The following is an 18,059-nucleotide window of genomic DNA, read 5'->3' as shown; positions in this document are numbered from 1 at the left end:
TGTCTTCCTTTGGCTGATACATTCATTTTTCGAAGTGTCGGATCCCTTCCATTTTTCCCTCTGATTAGTGTTATATAGAGGATGGTTGCCTAGTTGTACTTCCTCTTAAAACAATAATCACCACCACCACTCCCGACAATATGGTTCGAACCCAGTATCTCCCGAATGCAAGTTCAAAGCTGCGCACCCCTGACAGCACGGCAAACTCGCTCGGTGAAACATACTGTAATTCTGTGCCTGGATGTCAATGAGAATCTGTTAAAGGAAAGTATTTCTAGGTCGTCTTCGTTGATGTTTTCTTTAAATAAAGCCTATCAGTGTTCATTGTTCAAACAATATGCACACGTCTCCTAGATCAATCAATCAATCAATCAATCAATCACTAATGATCTACATTTAGGGCAGTCGCCCAGGTGGCAAATTCCCTATCTGTTGTTTTCCTAGCCTTTTCTTAGATGATTGCAAAGAAATTGGAAATTTATTGAACATCTCCCTTGGTAAACTTTTCCAATCCCTTTTCCCCAATTTGTCCTCTTGAATTACAGCTTTATCGTATTGTGAGCTTTCCTTCTTTTAAAGACACAACTCATACTTATGCGTCTACTGATGTCATTCCACGCCATCTCTCCATTGATAGCTCAGATCATACCATTTAGTCGAGCAGATCGTCTCCTTTCTCCCAAGTCTTCTCAGCCCAAACTTTGCAACATTTTTGTATCGCTACTCTTTTGTCGGAAATCATCCAGAACGAATCAATCTGCTTTTCGTTGGATTTTTCCAGTTGTCTAATCAAGTAATCCTGGTGAGGGTCCCATGCAGTGGAACCATACTCTCGTTGGGGTCTTACAAGAGACTTATATGACCTCTCATTTAGATCCTTACTACAACCCCTAAATACCCTTTAAAATCATATTTATGTGATTTCCCCAGTGAGGATCTTTCCTTATATTAACACCTAGGTTTACAACGATCCCCAAAAGGAACTTTCAGCCCATCACCGCAGCAATTAAAACTTAGAGGAATTTTCCTATTTGTGAAACTCACAACCTGACTTTTATCATCATACCATTGCCTCCTGTCGATCTCACAATATTATCGAGGTCATTTTGCAGTTGCTCACAATCTTGTAACTTAGTTATTACTCTGTACAGAATAACACGATCTGCAAAAAGCCTTAACAATGATTTCACTTCTTTACTCATGTCATTTATATATAAGAAAACATAATGGTCCAATGATACTGCCTTGAGGAATTCCCCACTTAATTATTACAAGGTCAGAAAACGATTTGCCTACTCCAGTTCTCTGAATTCTATTTCTATAAATATCCCATTCGGTCATTCTTTTGTCTAGTCCAATTGCACTCATTTTAGCAGTAGTCTCCCATGATCTACCCTATCAAATGCCTTAGATAGATCAATCGTGATACAGTCCATTGACCTTTTGTCCATTTGCCTATTTGCCTTCTGGCACAGTTCTCATCAATTCGGAATGCCTTATTGTGTGACCCCATCACGTAAGACGATGGTTACGGGTTGTGCGGAGGATTGATCTCCGTTGTTTCATAGTGTCTAGGACTCCGACATCTACTTTCTCCACATCACATTTTTCATCTTACGATTACGAGTGATTGAAAAAGTAAATTATAATATTGTTTTGAAGTGCTGATATATCCAGAGTATAGATATTATTTTGATAATCATTCTCGAAATACGTAAAATACTTCCAATATTGCGTTAATATTTCTGACTTAGCCGAGTCTCCACTCCATACTTGTACATAGATGGGAATATTTAATGAAACTGTTTTAGCCAATTGGAATGAGTTTCTTGGCCCATTCCTCGTCGAATTAAACCGTCATGATTTGACTGCTAAAGCCGATCAAACTTTTCATCATCAACAACATATATATATTGAAACCGTACAGTGTCCTGTACAGCTTATTGACAGCGTCTGCATCTTTCCATCCCATTAAAATCCCTTCAGAAATCGCGTTATTTGTAGCATGTTGGGCTAAAGGAACATCCCCGGGATTCGATCGACAGATGGTCAGAACCGGACCCGCGAAAGATAGCCTGGGGGAACAATGGAAGAGGTGTGGCCCCGAAAACAGCGCTCTCAAGTGTAAAACAGAGTTGGAGATAGGACGTGACTCAACGACAGTCTAATACACCCAGAGGTGTGGCCTATTTTGCAGGGTTCCACACTAGCAGAAAAAACTTTCTGGTTTCCCGTAGTTTTCACGTGTACCAACGTCGAATTTTGATGCGCAAAATTATGTGATATTCTGATCCAGATATAGGAAAAGTATGTGAGGCACATCAGTGAATAGAGATGAATTTTCTGTGTATCCCCGACTGAAAATATGGAATACTTTATTCATGGAGCGAATTGAGGTTACCAGATGTCAAGCTGCAATGTATTGCTAACACGTGTAAGTATAGTGCGTCTCCCAAGCCGAGAATTGTGCCCAAAGTTAACTCCTCCCACGAAGAGACGCAACTGTGCTAATTAAAGGCGGGAGCTTGATTACTTAAGAACTGCCGATCGGATTGCGATCACACTTGGTTGGGGTTAAAGAGGGAATCTAGGTCTACAATACCCACCCTTTTAAATGTCTTTAAATGTCTTGAACTCCAGTTATTAACGGAGCCGATTTCCTTAATTCAGCATGAAAGAATATCCCACCCCAAGGACCAGCGAGCTGACAATATAAGGCCGGCCCTGGCCCTCGCTGAGCACAGTCTATTGACCTCCTACAAAGACGAAATTATTGTGCCCGTCACGACCGTAAACTTTATAACCTTGTGAACTGTGTGTTAGGAAGTCGAACAATAGCTATTCGAGCCTAGGCGAGTGTCTCAGTGCTGTGCACAAATTAAGAAGGCCACTAGAAACATTTGTATAAATGAATAGTGGGAGTCGGCTATGAACAATGCCGGCATAAATTGGTACGTGCTATTAGTAAATTAGTGGTATCCATATCCGTAGCAGTAACATTCCGTGGTAGAATAACGTCGACAGGGACAATCCGCTATTCGGAGTCAGGGTTCCTCAAGCCTTATGAGTCACCCTACTCACTATGATAATGCGTGCCGCCCTCGATTTGAGTGACATGCCTACATAAGGAAAACTCCTGTGTAAGTACTGTGTATGTATCGTTGTAGACAAGGGGAACGTGTGACGAGTGCTGGAGCTGATACCAATTGGATTACTTCAAGATTTGTAGCAGTTGAACGAGCCAACCAGGATAATGGATTGTCGCAGACCAGGTTCGAAGGCTGATACTCTCGTCTACAGCGCCGAGAGGATGGACGAATAGAACTCTACCATGGGTTTCCCGTGGACGGAAAAACGACCACCAAACAGATGAATTGATGTATTTTAATTTCTTAGCACGATAAAGTATAACCGGAGTGATCGAATATAGGATTTCCTTTTGTTAATACATACATGCTGTAAATTATGCATGTCCTAATATGGAATTAGAGTTTTATGTCCTGTTAACGTAAAATTAAGAAAGCTAACTCTGTGGATGAACCATATCGTTCTTTCTGATGAGTCCTTCGTGAGGGGTAATTTTATTGTTAGTAATTAGGAATATACTAGCGAGTATGGGAAACAAGGGTAGAATAGCATTTTGAGTTCCCCTAAAGCGAGTTCGGAAAAGTAGGGAGTGATGAATGAGGGATACCATGTCCAAGAAGCTGATGTTAATGTTCAATATGGCTGTCGTAGGAAACAGTCACGGAGCTCACGAGTCATTTAGATAATGCATGCTTAGCTGATACGTACTATTAAGGCATAAACATCAAGAGTGAAAAGTTCTGACCGAGAAAGATACAAAATTGTGTTATTTAGGTAAATTATGTTAGGGATAATGTGCAAATTTCCCTTGATTGTTGATTTTTTACCAGAATCTATCTGGAGTGTTCCTTTTTACGTCGAAACCAGTGTGAAGTGCTGTGGTACCGGGTGCTTGAAAGAGTGGTCAGAATGTTTACGGTGAACGAAGAGAAATGTGAAAGGTTGAGGAATGATAATGATAGGCTTATGCCCAACGGACTGGGGTACGCGATATGAGAAGTAATGAGAGAAGGCCGAACGCCCAAAAGAGTCTACGATGATATATGAAATGAGGAATTCGGATGTTATAATGCCTCGAGATAATCGACGTGAAGAGTGAGAGGATGGAGAGCAAATTAATAGTATTTCTTGGAATCTCTGCAGTGATATAAAATAAATGGGATAAATAAATGAATTGGGGCGATAATAAGGAAGTGAAATAGCAGCTGTAATTGGAATGTTACGGTCCGCCTTGGATTATGAATGGAGAGGGCAACGGGTGACCATTCTCCGGGCGTGACAAAGGAACATTTTTTGTCCCGGTCCTCCTTCGAGTAGACTGCTATGTACTGAAGGTAAAAGCCATGGACCCTTGGATTTCACGCTGTGTTTCCTTTAAATATTCGGTTAAAGAACACTTGTGTTAAATGATAATATAATGATAATTTAGATGGTAGTTAATGTATATAAATCCCCCTCCCCCACGTACGAGACAATGAATAGCTAGGGATTTTCAGATATGTATCTCTCGGTTAGAAGGAGCCCGGTTCGAACCCAGGCCAGAATGAGCCGGCCTACGTAAGCTTGCATTCAGCTTTCGCCGGGGGCAGAAGAAAGTGATATCCATGTTTTTCATAGAAGAATGGCCCCATTTATACATAAAGTGTACATATGATTTTGTTCAGTGTATTGTGTTTTCTTTGAGTCAAACAGAACCGATGTTCATCGTTGTCAGTCTTGATGCCAGGGTATGCGGCGAGTCAAGGGAGTTTTGCTCATTGTTGTGTGTTTCTTTAATTAAATATTTTTTCATGTATTAACTATGTAGCGTACGGACCGGTTAATTACGTGCTAAGAATAGAGTATATTATGTAGGGGACATATTCTCAAAATACATGGTGGTGATCGACCGAAAGAAACTAAATTAAGGATAGAAAAATAGCTGATGTTGAATTGCCAGACTTCAATTATACTTCATTGCCAAATGAAGCCTGTGCTGAGTGAGATCATTGAATTCCCTTCAGGTGAGTCAATTTAATTTGCGTATTCCTTTTCTTCTTTCCTCCGGAGATTTTATTGTAATAGTGTTCTTTTTTCTTATGTCGCAATTCAGGAATGAAATGATATTCGTGACCCCATTACATGGTTCTTGTCATTTCTAGCAGTACTAAGCAGTATCTAGTAAATAGTTGAACCCAGAAATCCAAGACACCGTCTTAAGCATTTTTCTTATTTTGTCGAATGTTTCCACCCTTAGCGCTCGAGTATGCTGAGGCTATCACAGAAAGTAGGAGAAGGGCGGTTCGAAACCCGTGTTGGCAATTCGAGCCGCTCTTTTCTTTTTTTGCTAGGGGCTTTATGTCGCACCGATACAGATAGGTCTTATGGCGACGATGGGATAGGAAAGGCCTAGGAGTTGGAAGGAAGCGGCCGAGGTCTTAATTAAGGTACAGCATTTGCCTGGTGTGAAAATGGGAAACCACGGAAAACCATTTTCAGGGCTGCCGATAGTGGGATTCAAACCTACTATCTCCCGGATGCAAGCTCACAGCCGCGCGCCTCTACACGCACGGCCAACTCGCCCGGTGAGCCGCTCTTCGATATAGTCTCATCCGTGGTTGTTTGTCGGGTTACGCTGACGCATAATTATGCTTGGGTCTCCCATCGAAGCCTAAGTGTGCAATATATTCCGAACATGTGGCTGCGAGGTTTGGGTCACGTAGCCATAAGCTTTCATTCGGGAGATAGACGGTTCGAACCCCACTGTCGATAGCCCTGAAGATGGTTTTCCCATTTTCAGAATAATAATAATAATGTTATTTTTTACGTTCCATTAACTACTTTTTGGCAGTTTTCGGAGAGACCGAGGTGCCGTAAATTTGTCCCGCAGGAGTTCTTTTACGTGCCAATAAATCTACTGGCATGAGGTTGACGTATATGAGCACCTTCAAATACCACCGGACTGACCCAGGATCGTACCTGCCAAGTTGGGGTCAGAAGGCCTGCGCCTCAACGGTCTGAACCCACTCAGGCCAGCTTTCCAATTTTCACATCAGGTAAATGCTGGACCTGTATCTTCATTAAGGCTACGGTCGCTTCCTTCCCACTCCTAAGCCTGTCATATCCCATCATCTTCATAAGACCTCTCTGTGTCGATACGACGTAAAGGAATTTGTAAAAACATCAATACATAGCCTATATAAAAGGCTAAGATTTCATACGGTAACACTTCTAAAGTTCTGCCGGACCAGTTTTAACAAATTTTATATAATTCGAAATCTCTGAAATAGTGAATTCCAAAATAAGTCTTAAAGTGAGATTTCTCGAAAAAATACGCCGGAAAATTAAAAACTTGCAATTTATTAACTGTTAAAGATAATCGAGTTCGGGCCTGTTTACCAGATTCCCTGACCCAGTTTTTGTAACTTTAAAGCTGTTCGGTCTGTCGAAATACTCATTTTAACACATATAAACTATAATACACCTATAAAAATATACATAATAAACAAAGAATGACGTGTTTCGTTCTAAATGAACATCCTCAGATTCTATCAAATCACTTTACACCATGCGCATATATGAAAAATATTCACCAACCAGCACGTCCCTTTCCCTTTCCAATGAACAGATTTAGTGCATACAGTTTTCCCCCCTCGCCCTTCACTACTTCCCTCCCGTCTCCAATGAACAGAGTCATTGCTCCCATCCCACTACATAGCCATCGAAACCGGAGCAAGGGAACTGGTTTCAGTCCAAACCCAATCGCGGAAGGTAATGACCTATTAACATTTTAGATAAGTGTATTCTCTCCAAGTTACTAAGGTGACAGTGGAGGACTGCCACAATCATAATTTGTCTCAATTGTTCATAACACCAACAGCTCACAATCATTGACAAGTTTATGCAACACAAACATTATTGCAAATATATGCGCATGACATGCCTTTGCTAGTGGTTACAATACAGTATGTCTTTTGGTATGGGCTAGAACAAATCTTTTACATTCCATTTCCTGTCTCAGTCTCATCCTTGGGTTTGACTGAGGTCTGAGTAATGCTAGTAATACCATTCCATATGCACCCAGTCCCTGTTATGATTGATGTGAAAATGTCGCTCATAGGGTTGGCTGGTGCGGGCATTTCAGTGGCCTTGGCATACTGACATGTAATGACAATTTCTGGCTCGGCGAAGAAAGTACCTCGCTCCTTGTTTCCCTAGTATGTGTTTTCAGTGACACCTAGGCCACCTACAACAGTTGTTGGCGGAGCTGTTGAAGATCAAACCAACCTTCGGACTGAAAACACAATATACAAATATGCGCATGACTTATAGTGATTCGATACAATCTGAGGAAGTTCTTGTAGAACGAAACATCTCATGTTTTTTTTTACAGGTATGTTATAGTTTATATGTGTTAAAATTACCGTTTCCGACAGGCCGAAAATCTTCAAAGTTACTTTGACTCAGTCGATACTGAAAAGTATGACCTCTTTCTTGACGAATAACCCAGTTTTGTTATTAAATATTGTGGATGACAATAGCCATGTTATGTTCAGAGTATTTAGTTCTAAAATATAACTGAGGCCTACATCGCACACATCCTTAACCTCCATTAATAAATAAATAATCTGCCAACTTACCACCAGAGTATTGCCCCAACCAGATACAGTACAGGCCACAGGAGGTGACAGGTGTTCATCTTGTAATGAAATGGCGCTGATTACAGGACTATTGAGTGGAAATCCTCCATCAACCTGAAATAAATATAAAAGAGATATATACTCTAAAGCCGATTCTGCTATAAGCTAGGTAGAATAAAAGCATATAAATCATAAAAACAAATATTTGTTTTCAGGAAGAAGAGATAGGGTTTGGAATAATTTACCAAGGGAGATGATCAATAAATTTCTAAATTCTTTGCAGTTATTTAAGAAAAGGCTAGGGCAACTGCCCTAAATGCAGATCAGTGGTGATTGACTGAGCATGTTAATCATAAAACGGAAATAAAAGACATGAAATAAACATGTAGGAACGAACAATTGGAAATAAATAAGACGAAAGTAGAAACATACTGTGATATCCATGTATATACGACAAAAATAAAAATAAAATCAATCGGGGCTGAATCGGGATCAAGCAACAAGGTTTGACGTAAAATTGTCCCACGTGATAGGTATTACATAAATAAAGTAGCATCTACAGTAGTCGTTTACATTTTTATTGCTGACCTTTTACTTAATTCTAAACATACCAAGACCATGAGTTCAAAATAATGTTCTACCAATGGGATAGTGGATGTGTTCGGCCTCTTAAATTCTGAGACGCTCCCAAATAATCCTTTCGACGCGCAACATTTCTAATTTTGGGCTTTTTAGAATTCTGGTTAACTGCTCTATCCTCTCGAATGCGCTTTCTATTGTCCACATGCTGCGACATTTTACGAAAGAAAGTGATTCATTGCAATTCTTCCATCGCAATTTTCTGAACTATTCACTTGGCATTTGAACTTCTTGTGCACTGCAAGGGCAGAAACCACTGAAATAAATCAAACGACACTTTGCACGATGTGCTACCACGTCTAAATCTAAAGCGACACTGCAATCTTAGTACCTCAAGATGGCAGCACTATTGCATCAACCCATGACGTCATACCGAGGTAAGACATTTCTACTAGATACATTAGTCTTTCCTCTTTAAAATGAGATATTGAATATTTTCGTCACTCACATTGTCTAGAAATAATTTCGGTTTTTAAAAACTTTCATGTTTTTCAAAACTCATCGGCCCGAATGCGGTTCCCAAATTACAGATCTATTCTACGTCATAATACTGTATGGCTCCTTCAGTGCATTGCGGGCAATGGTAAGGTAAATGACCTGCAGATATTGGTGTGTCATATGGTCAGTGTAACGACACCCTCAACTGTATTGCTTGTCTCTTTTAGCCCTCTGCGATCCTCTATTGTGCTCGAATTCCGGAACTCTTCCGAAATATGTTTATTCTAAGAAAAATGAGCGTTTAACTGCAGCTTTTAAGATTTTAGAAACTCTCGGGTATGATCACATCTTTAAAATAGGAGTTCCTCTTTAGAATAGATTCTGCCTGTCAGGAAGAGAGGCATCTGAACGGTAGCTACACTTCATCTAAACGCACTCTCAGAAAAAGAGGGTTTTCCTGAGTGTAGCAACAAACAGGAGAAAGAAAGAAAGAAAGAAAGAAAGAAGATGGAGAGAAATCCACTTCTTCTCCAAAATATTTTCATCGAAGTGTTTACTTTGAGAAGTACTGATAATAAGAGTGATTAAGAGGAGCATTTGGAACAAACACTGTATTTCTAACATTAAATAATGTAGACTATTTTATTTCCGTTTGAAATTAGTGTGAACATTTTGTAGCCTTAAAAATGCACTGCCGGAAAAAATTGCAAGACCCAAATCAATGATGTCCTTCATACAAAAGTACCCCTGAACGGGTAGAGTTGACCCTTTTGGACGGTGCCGCCGTCTTTCAGGCTAAGGAGTTTTGTATCGGTGATGTGATTTGCGGATAAGGTGAGGTAGGTGCGACTGAGGCCTCTAATATGAACTGTCCCGGCATTCGCCTATGTGCAGGGAATGGAAAGCCACGGAAAACCATTTGCAGGACAGTGGACGGTAGGAACCAGCCTCTCCGCCTCCCGAATGTAGAGCTTCAAGGCTAGCCAGCACTAGCTACTGTTAAGCCGAAACCTAGTCTACGCAGTGTCCAATTGAACTTGGGTACAATAGTTGCATGCTAGACTGTTGTATTATACGTTTCACGGACATTAACCTACATATAGCGTGGTAACATTCATTTTGTTGCGCCGTGTCCATCCACGCATCAGGCAGTATCATGTAAGGTTGGAAAATTCAATGTGTTATACGAGTGTAGCCGTCAAGCTGTACCCATGCCTCGAAGACGGTTGCGTGTCCCTATTGTGCACTTATAGCCATTTGTGATGGTTCACATCGTGGGACTTCTCGAGGCGGGACGGATAAATCGACGAATTGCTGCACATGTTGGACATGAACCGATCTTTTCAACGGTTGTCAGCTGAACAGGCCTATATATGTATGTTAGATTCGGGATGGCCGCATAGTATAGACGTACGTCAATATCGGCGTATTGTTAGGGCATCGCTGGTACACCGTACAGCATTCGCACCAGAGATCCGAGTGAATGTGAAACCAGGGTGTGCACACGTAACACTGGGAACCGTCCACTTGCAGCTACATTACGGACCCCCCCACACACATTGACACGGCTCCACTTCTGTCACAACACCGTCGCTACGTCTCCTGTGTCAGGCAAGGATCGCCTGGAGAATATAATAACGCTCGGTCTGCTGTGTTAGAGCGATGAGAGCAGCTTCTGCCTTCATGTAAGTGATGGCCCTTGCCGTGTGTAACGTCAACCTTGTGAGCATCATCCTCCACAGTGTATAAACCGCCGACTTACGGGCCCAACTCCTAGTATCATGGTGTAGGGCGCGATAAGCTACAATTTCCGTTCACCTTTGGTGTTTGTCGAGGATCCGTTAAACAGTGTCTGCTACATCCAGAACATTGTTCAACCCGTCTTGCTGCCATTCCTGCAACAGGGAAGTGATTCGGCAGGATAATGCTTGTCCAAATACTGTTGCTACTAGTCGATGGCTCTTCGTGGTGTTTGACAACTGCACTATTCAGAAAAATCCCCAATGAACATGTACTAACCTTGCACAATTGCAAAAACAGGTGCAAGAGCTTGAAACCCTACACCGCAGGATGCTATTCGTCACCTATAGGATCGTCTAGTCTACATACGAGAATACTAGCCTATGTGACTACCGGGTAGGGTTAAATGTATGGTACTTACACCAAACCAAATCAAGTCAAACCAAACCAAACACCACAGCGCAACATCCCTGAAGGGCCATGGCCTACCAATCAACCAATGCTCAGCCCAAAGGCCTGAATATTACGACGTGTCGTGTGGTTGGCACGACGAATCCTCTAGAGTATAGACCATTATTCTTGGCTTTCTACACTGGGATGTATGGAAGTAACGGAAGCGAATTTTCAGTGCAGCTGACTGTGGCTGGACGGTGAGTGTGCAAGAGCGTGCAGTGGAAGTAGAAGCTGCGATAATAAGCCTTCAAATATAAAATCAGTGCTACTCTTACCCGTATTAGAGCGATGTCGTTCAGGAGTGTTTCGTACACGAAGCCCTCGTGCAAGTAGATCTGCGCCAAGGTCAAGTTCACTCTGGCAGGCTCCAAAGCATCGGTGACATTCAATACGCCTGCCACGACTCGCAGTTCGGTCTGGAACTGACTGTCAAGATCACAGAATTAGCTAAGCCAGTGTATCATCTAGAGATCAATGTAAACATGGTCATCAAAGTGAGTAGTATATGATACTTAGAAGTGTATGTATGTTCAGTCCTTGGCCTGAAGACTGGTTGGATAGTCGACAGCTCCACCATCAGCTGTCATAACTAGTCTAATAATCACTGAAGATGCGTACTAGGGAAATGGAGAAAGAAGTAGTTTCCTGTTGTTTTCTTCATTGAGCCAACCCACAGAGGTCTTATGAGGACGATCGGATAGGACTGGTATGCAAGCGACAATGGCCTGCATTAAGGTGGAAATTTGAAACCACGGAAGAACATTCTCAGGCCTGCTGTCAGTGGGATTTTAACCCACTATCTCCCAAAGGCTAGCTCACAGCTACGTGAGACGTACAACGCAGCCAAATTTTAGTCTGCCACGCCTTCTGAAACGCATGTATTTATCGACGCTATGTGTGAACGATATTTTCACACTATTCATAACAGGGACTGGCTTCATAAGGAATGGAACTACTATCATAGCTTGTACGTGAGTCACTTGTATGTTGTCAAAGCCAGGGACGAGACTTCGACAGATTAATAGAAGCAACAAATTAGTTCTAGCCCATACGAAAAGACACAGTGCAGTCGCTGTGTAAACACCATCTCACCAGCAAATGAAGGCCGATAACTAGGAGTATCTCTTTCTTTAAACCAGTAGATATAACAGTTTCCAGCTTCTCGAACAGCAGATTCCCTCTCCGTTCTTGGAAGAGTAATTATATCCTATAACAATTTCGTGTGTATGTTATTAGCTTGGTGCAATCCTTGAAAGGAAAACCCCGATGAGAGTGTAGGGCGTCTACCCTGTACAGCAAACTTCGTGTTTTGGATGGTGTGTGGTGTGTATGTTGTAGAAATCCTGGGGACTGGTCAACCTCTCAGTTCCCAAGCAGAGTGAAATAACCGTTCACAACTAAATTCCAACGACATGGCCTGACATGGAACTAGAGACTTCCCCTTCTTCTACTACCGTTTGTCCCACACCTTATGTCGTGGGTGCGAACTGTGTCGCACATATGGACTTACCCAGTGGCGGCTGGTGCAGAAAATCAGTTGTGTGCTGTAACCTATCCCCACTCCAAGAAAATAAAAATATTGAGAAACATACCGGTGTGCGGTTTTCAAGAGGCTCTCCACTGAGTTTTCCATACTGAACAAACACGCAAGCAACGCCAACAAATATACACATTCCTCATTTAAAAAAACTATAAAACTATATAATTAAACACACAATAAAACCAGCAATGGCATAATATTCACGAACTCGAACACTTCGTGTGAGCGCGCAAAGAAAGAACTTCCCAATGTTACCAAAAATCGTTGAAATAAACCAGCAACGTCGCATGAAAAATTACATGTTATGTTTTTATAGTGACATTTATAAACTAGATATCACAATATCATGTCCTTTTGACAACATAAAAAGTACAATTTTTATAGTTCATCGATTTACTAAGGTGGTTACGGAATAGGCAAGTTGGGAGTATTCTGTCCTCTTTGGTATTAAAAGACCTGGCGGGAACAGCTCTACAGTATTTTGTTTTCCCGCTGAGTCAAGGGAGGGGTGTAATCATTATTGCGTGTTTCTGCGCTGGTTGGTAGTGTGGCGTGTTGTCTTCTTGTGGCGCTTCGCATGTTAGGATCCCATCTTCTTTGGTATCGCTGTTCTATTTTCTGAATATCCTGATGGATTCCTTCCCCTTCTCAGGAAAATACGAATATAAGAAGTGAATTGTTTAATGACTTTCGACAGCCTGGTTGTTTGTAACTGCACAAGAGTTCTTGGACTAATTGATGGTAATGTTCAGCGTTATTATTTTCCAAAAAAAAAAAAAAGCATTACCCACTGCATCACGTTCCCCATTAATCATTTTTTCTCAAAATTCTCACCCATTAGGAGTTTCTTTATTTTGAGACTTTTGCATCACTCAGTTTTGAAAACTGGCTTCTGAGATACGTAAAACATTTTACACTCTTGCCTATGGTTTTAATAAAATCCTTCATGAGACCTAATTTGATGTGTAGAAGAGGAAGGAGTACTGTGTTTGGATTTACCAGTGAGTCATATCAACATTATGCCTTCCTGGAATAAGGAATATAATTATCTCTCGGAGCCTCCGTGACTCGGGCGGCAGCGCGCCGGCCTCTCAATGCTGGATTCCACACGAAGGTCCAGTAAAAGACAGATCAGCAAGTGAGTGAACAGCTTCATCTAAGTAGTACTCACCCATAAACGCAGTGTCCAGCTGTAAGAACGTGATGTTCATCAATAATAGCGCCTCCACAGATGTGCTGGGCTCCGTCCCCGAAGTAGTACTTCCTTTGTAGAGAAATCTGGAACATTGTATATACTATGTGAGCTGGTTCTGTTAACATTTACTAAAATATACCACTTTTCAATTGCAATTTCTAGAAATATGGTGGAGACAAACGACAGTCTGTCAAAAGTTAAGTTATGTGATCACTTCAGACCCAAAGATTTATGATCCTTCCACAACCATTCCACGTAAGAATTTAACTTTGAATAATTTTGTTTCATATTTTTCTACTCTCTAACACAAAATATACGATGTGAATAGTCAATATGGACAGAGTTCTACGCGACCGAGGCCATAAAGAATAAAGCATGGATGGACGCGAATCAGGACTTAAGTCACTTTGTGTCTTCTTTGGCTGTGCATGGCTTCCATCACAAAATGTGCAAGACCAAATGAATGTGCAGCTAGCAACGCAGGAGAAACGTCGAACATCCCGAAACTTGCCCGATCGGGTCGATAACTGGTTGAGAGCTACCTGCTCTAGACCGAGAAATGCTACAGAAATGGGTTCATATTATTCGATTTGTGACGATGAATATATAGGCAAATTGACAGCACGAAGCTGGGAATTGACCAGAACCGCTCGAGGGAAGTAGATTGATATTACCTACATGCAATAAATAAAGTGTAAAGGCATGAGAGTTTGGGATATCGACAAATGCTACAAAACCCTGCACTGCAAAAGAGCATTTATAATGCACCTGTTGTCATATACAAGCATATAGAAAATAGTGTCACATTTACATTTAAGCATCCAAATCGTCACTGAGTCAACAACAGTGCGTACGTTATGATTCCGGGCACCACAAATTGGAACGCCTGTCGGAATAGGCTACATGATGAATGTTGGTCTGATCTAGATATACATACAGTGTTGCCAGGTCTCCAGAAATTTCAGGAGATCTCCCAACTTTTTGCAACACACCAGAAAATCCGAAAAAAAAAGGCCGGGCTGAGTGGCTCAGACGGTTAAGGCGCTGGCCTTCTGATCCCAACTTGACAGGTTCGATCCTGGCTCAGACCGGTGGTATTTGAAGGTGTTCAAATACGGCAGCCTCGTGTCGGTAGATTTACTGGCACGTAAAAGAACTCCTGCGGGACTAAATTCCGGCACCTCGGCGTCTCCGAAAACCGTAAAAGAGTAGTTAGTGGGACGTAAAACAAATATTATTATTATTAAAAACAAAAAATCTCCCGAAATTTCTTCTAGTCCAAATTTAAGGAAAAGGAATCATAATGGTTAATGATACATTATATATTTGTGCCGAAAAGTTCTCCTTGTCTCACTGGGTGATGTTTTATCGATAACATCACTCGTTAGGTACTTCCGCGCATTCACTTTAGGCTCGAATTACGTAATCTCTCCCCCTCTTATTAAACTAAAAACTCACGCTTGACTGCATCATTCGAAGGGAAATCACCGACCCTCATATAGAATACAAAATCTGCATCCTACTACGACTTCAAAATTGGCATACAATGAAATGAAATGGCGTATGGCTTTTAGTGCCGGGAGTGCCCGTGGACAAGTTCGGCTCGCCAGATGCAGGTCTTTTGGTTTTACTCCCGTAGGCGACCTGCGCGTCGTGATGAGGATGAAATGATGATGAAGACGACACATACACCCAGCTCTCGTGCCAGCGAAATTAACCAATTAAGGTTAAAATTCCCGACCCTGCCGGGAATCGAACCCGGGACCCCTGTGACCAAAGGCCAGCACGCTAACCATTTAACCTTGGAGCCGGGCTGCCACACAATTTCTACACCTGATGAATAACTACATCAACAGGAAATTTGGAGAGAAAGAGAAGGAGAAGAAGAAGAATCATAGAGTTGCCAGATAGTACGGGTGAGTGAAGTTGTATATTTTTCTCATAATAACTTCAAATGACTATTGCATTCTTTAATTTAGTGATATTATAACATTTCATTGCTCAAGAAACTACCGAAATTTTCATTAAAACTCCCGAAAGTTTTACGTACAATCTACCGACCTTTTATTTGTAGAGCTGGCAACACTGTATACATATCCACCGGAGCGAAACCAGAAAGTTTTTATTAATTGTTAGTGGCAATGATATGTTGGCAAGTCACACGATTGTTCCAAGAGAATTCGCAGAGCATGACGATTCGGCACACACAACGAAGCTGAGAAACGCCCTTTAGTGTGTGGCGAAGAATGCGGTGGGGCACTCGCAAGTAAATTCTTGATGGGGTGAAAGTTCCTTATGAGGAACACTGTAAGTATGCCTACCTAGGTGTTAATATAAGGAAAGATCTTCATTGGGGTAATCACATAAATGGGATTGTAACTAAAGAGTACAGGTCTCTGTACATGATTTTGAGAGTATTTAGGGGTTGTAGTAAGGATGCAAAGGAGAGGGCATATTAGTCTCTGGTAAGACCCCAACTAGAGTATGGTTCCCGTGTATAGGACCCTCACCAGGATTACTTGATTCGAAAACTGGAAAAAATCAAAAGAAAAGCAGATCGATATGTCCTGGGTGATTTCCGACAAAAGAGTAGCGTTACGAAAATGTTGCAACGTTTGGGCTGGGAAGACTTGGGAGAAAGGAGATGAGTTGCTCGACTAAAAGGAGACGAGTTGCTCGACTAAGTCGTATGTTCCAAGCTGTCAGTGGAGAGATGGCGTGGAATGGCATTTGTAGACGAATAAGTTTGAGTGGTGTTTTTGAAAGTAGGAAAGATCACAGAATGAAGATAAAGTTGAAATTCAAGAGGACAATTTGGGGAAAATATTCGTTTATAGGAAGGGGAGTTAGGGATTGGAATAATTTACCAAGGGAGATGTTCAATAAATTTCCAAATTCTTTGCAATCATTTAAGAAATGGCTAGGAAAATAACAGACGGGAAATCTGCCACCTGGGGTACTGCCCTAAATGCAGATCAATGTTGATTGATTGATTGATTGATTGATTGATTGATTGATTGATTGATTGATTGATTGATTGATTGATTGATTGATTGATTGATTGATTGATTGATTGATTGATTGATTGATTGATTGATTGATTGATTGATTGATTGATTGATTGATTGATTGATTGATTGATTGATTGATTCAACAAACGACCATCGCATCTTTACACCTAGCCTACTGCAGTCCCGCCCATCATAATCTAAAAGCGATGTCTTGTCGATACAATAATTCCAGTCTACTACCACCTGACCTCTTTCATGCGACGTAGTTCTTACAACCCATCGTTGTTTTTCTATCAGTCAGGTAAGATTTCCGAAGTCTGCCTCTTCTCTTCTTCCCTTGTATCTTTCCCTATACGATATTGGTAATTACAGTTTTGTTTCTAAACATATTAGTCGCCTGATGCAGCAATAGCTGCGAACAAAGACTTAAAATGAAGCTGATGATAAAGGAAGCGCGAGAAAAGTAACGAGATATTTACTTAACTCCAGAAGATTATTCTTTAGCCTTTAAATGTACACTTCAGTTGTGACTAGAAATATGGAAATTTTGAACCTTGGCAATTGCCCTATCGTAATCTTCTTGTGCATGTTTGTAACAGTCATGAATCACTTTAATAAAGTAGGCTAGAGCTCACTGTAAATGATTGCATTCGACTGTTCTATTCATTGACTGACTTTAGCATTTCATTTTAAACTATGTTTTTTTGTTAAATACCCTTCAGTTTCGGGGAACTGACCCTGATATGGTGTAGTTATAATTTTGACATCCCTCGCAGCTTTAACTCTACTACATGCCACACATAACTGGCCACGGCTGAAAACGCACCGAGATAATTAAATACCTATTTTGTCCAAACATCGACCCTGTGCTTTGTTAATGGTCATTGAGAAAGCAAGACGTACCGGGACCTGCCTCCCTTTAATTTGAAAGGCAGGTTTCTATCAGTATATACCAAACCAGTCCTCTCTCTTTGAGTCGAACCCTTCGTAAGGGTGTAGTGGCATCACGCGACAAGCCTTTTGGTGATCTGCCTCCAGTCGTCTCTGCTATGGACATAGTGACTTGCTTGCTGTAAGCTCATCCAGGTCCACCCATCGTAACGGTGCACGTCCTTTAGATCCTGAGGAGATCCGCCATCTTCATCGTCCAAGTTTCTGCTGCATAAGTCGCGATAGGGAAGATCAGAGTTCGAATGGGGGTGAGGTTTGTCTTAGAAGTGATGGACGTGTCCTTCCAGATGCGAGTAAGTTTTGCTGTTGAATTTCTCGCAATCGCAACGCGCTTACGGATCTCAGGCATTTCTGACAATAGATCTCAGATACTCGAAGTGACTGAC

General features: G+C 41.4%; 1 protein-coding gene across 1 annotated transcript in view; it reads right to left on the bottom strand.

The window, feature by feature from the left end:
* Window positions 1-18,059, bottom strand: part of LOC136863047 (trypsin-1) — a 46,934-nt gene that overhangs the window by 20,697 nt on the left and 8,178 nt on the right. Inside the window, exons 3-5 of the mRNA XM_067139374.2 lie at window positions 13,688-13,794; window positions 11,252-11,402; window positions 7,707-7,820 (exon numbers count right to left, since the gene is read on the bottom strand). Coding sequence (XP_066995475.2) covers window positions 7,707-7,820; window positions 11,252-11,402; window positions 13,688-13,794 — 372 coding nt within the window. The remainder of the gene's footprint in view (window positions 1-7,706; window positions 7,821-11,251; window positions 11,403-13,687; window positions 13,795-18,059) is intronic.

This window comes from Anabrus simplex, chromosome 1, assembly GCF_040414725.1.
Source record: "Anabrus simplex isolate iqAnaSimp1 chromosome 1, ASM4041472v1, whole genome shotgun sequence".
In the NCBI taxonomy this organism is placed as follows: Eukaryota; Metazoa; Arthropoda; class Insecta; order Orthoptera; family Tettigoniidae; genus Anabrus; species Anabrus simplex.
Note: the sequence above shows the minus strand (reverse complement) of the source record. Positions and strands in the feature narration are given on the sequence as shown.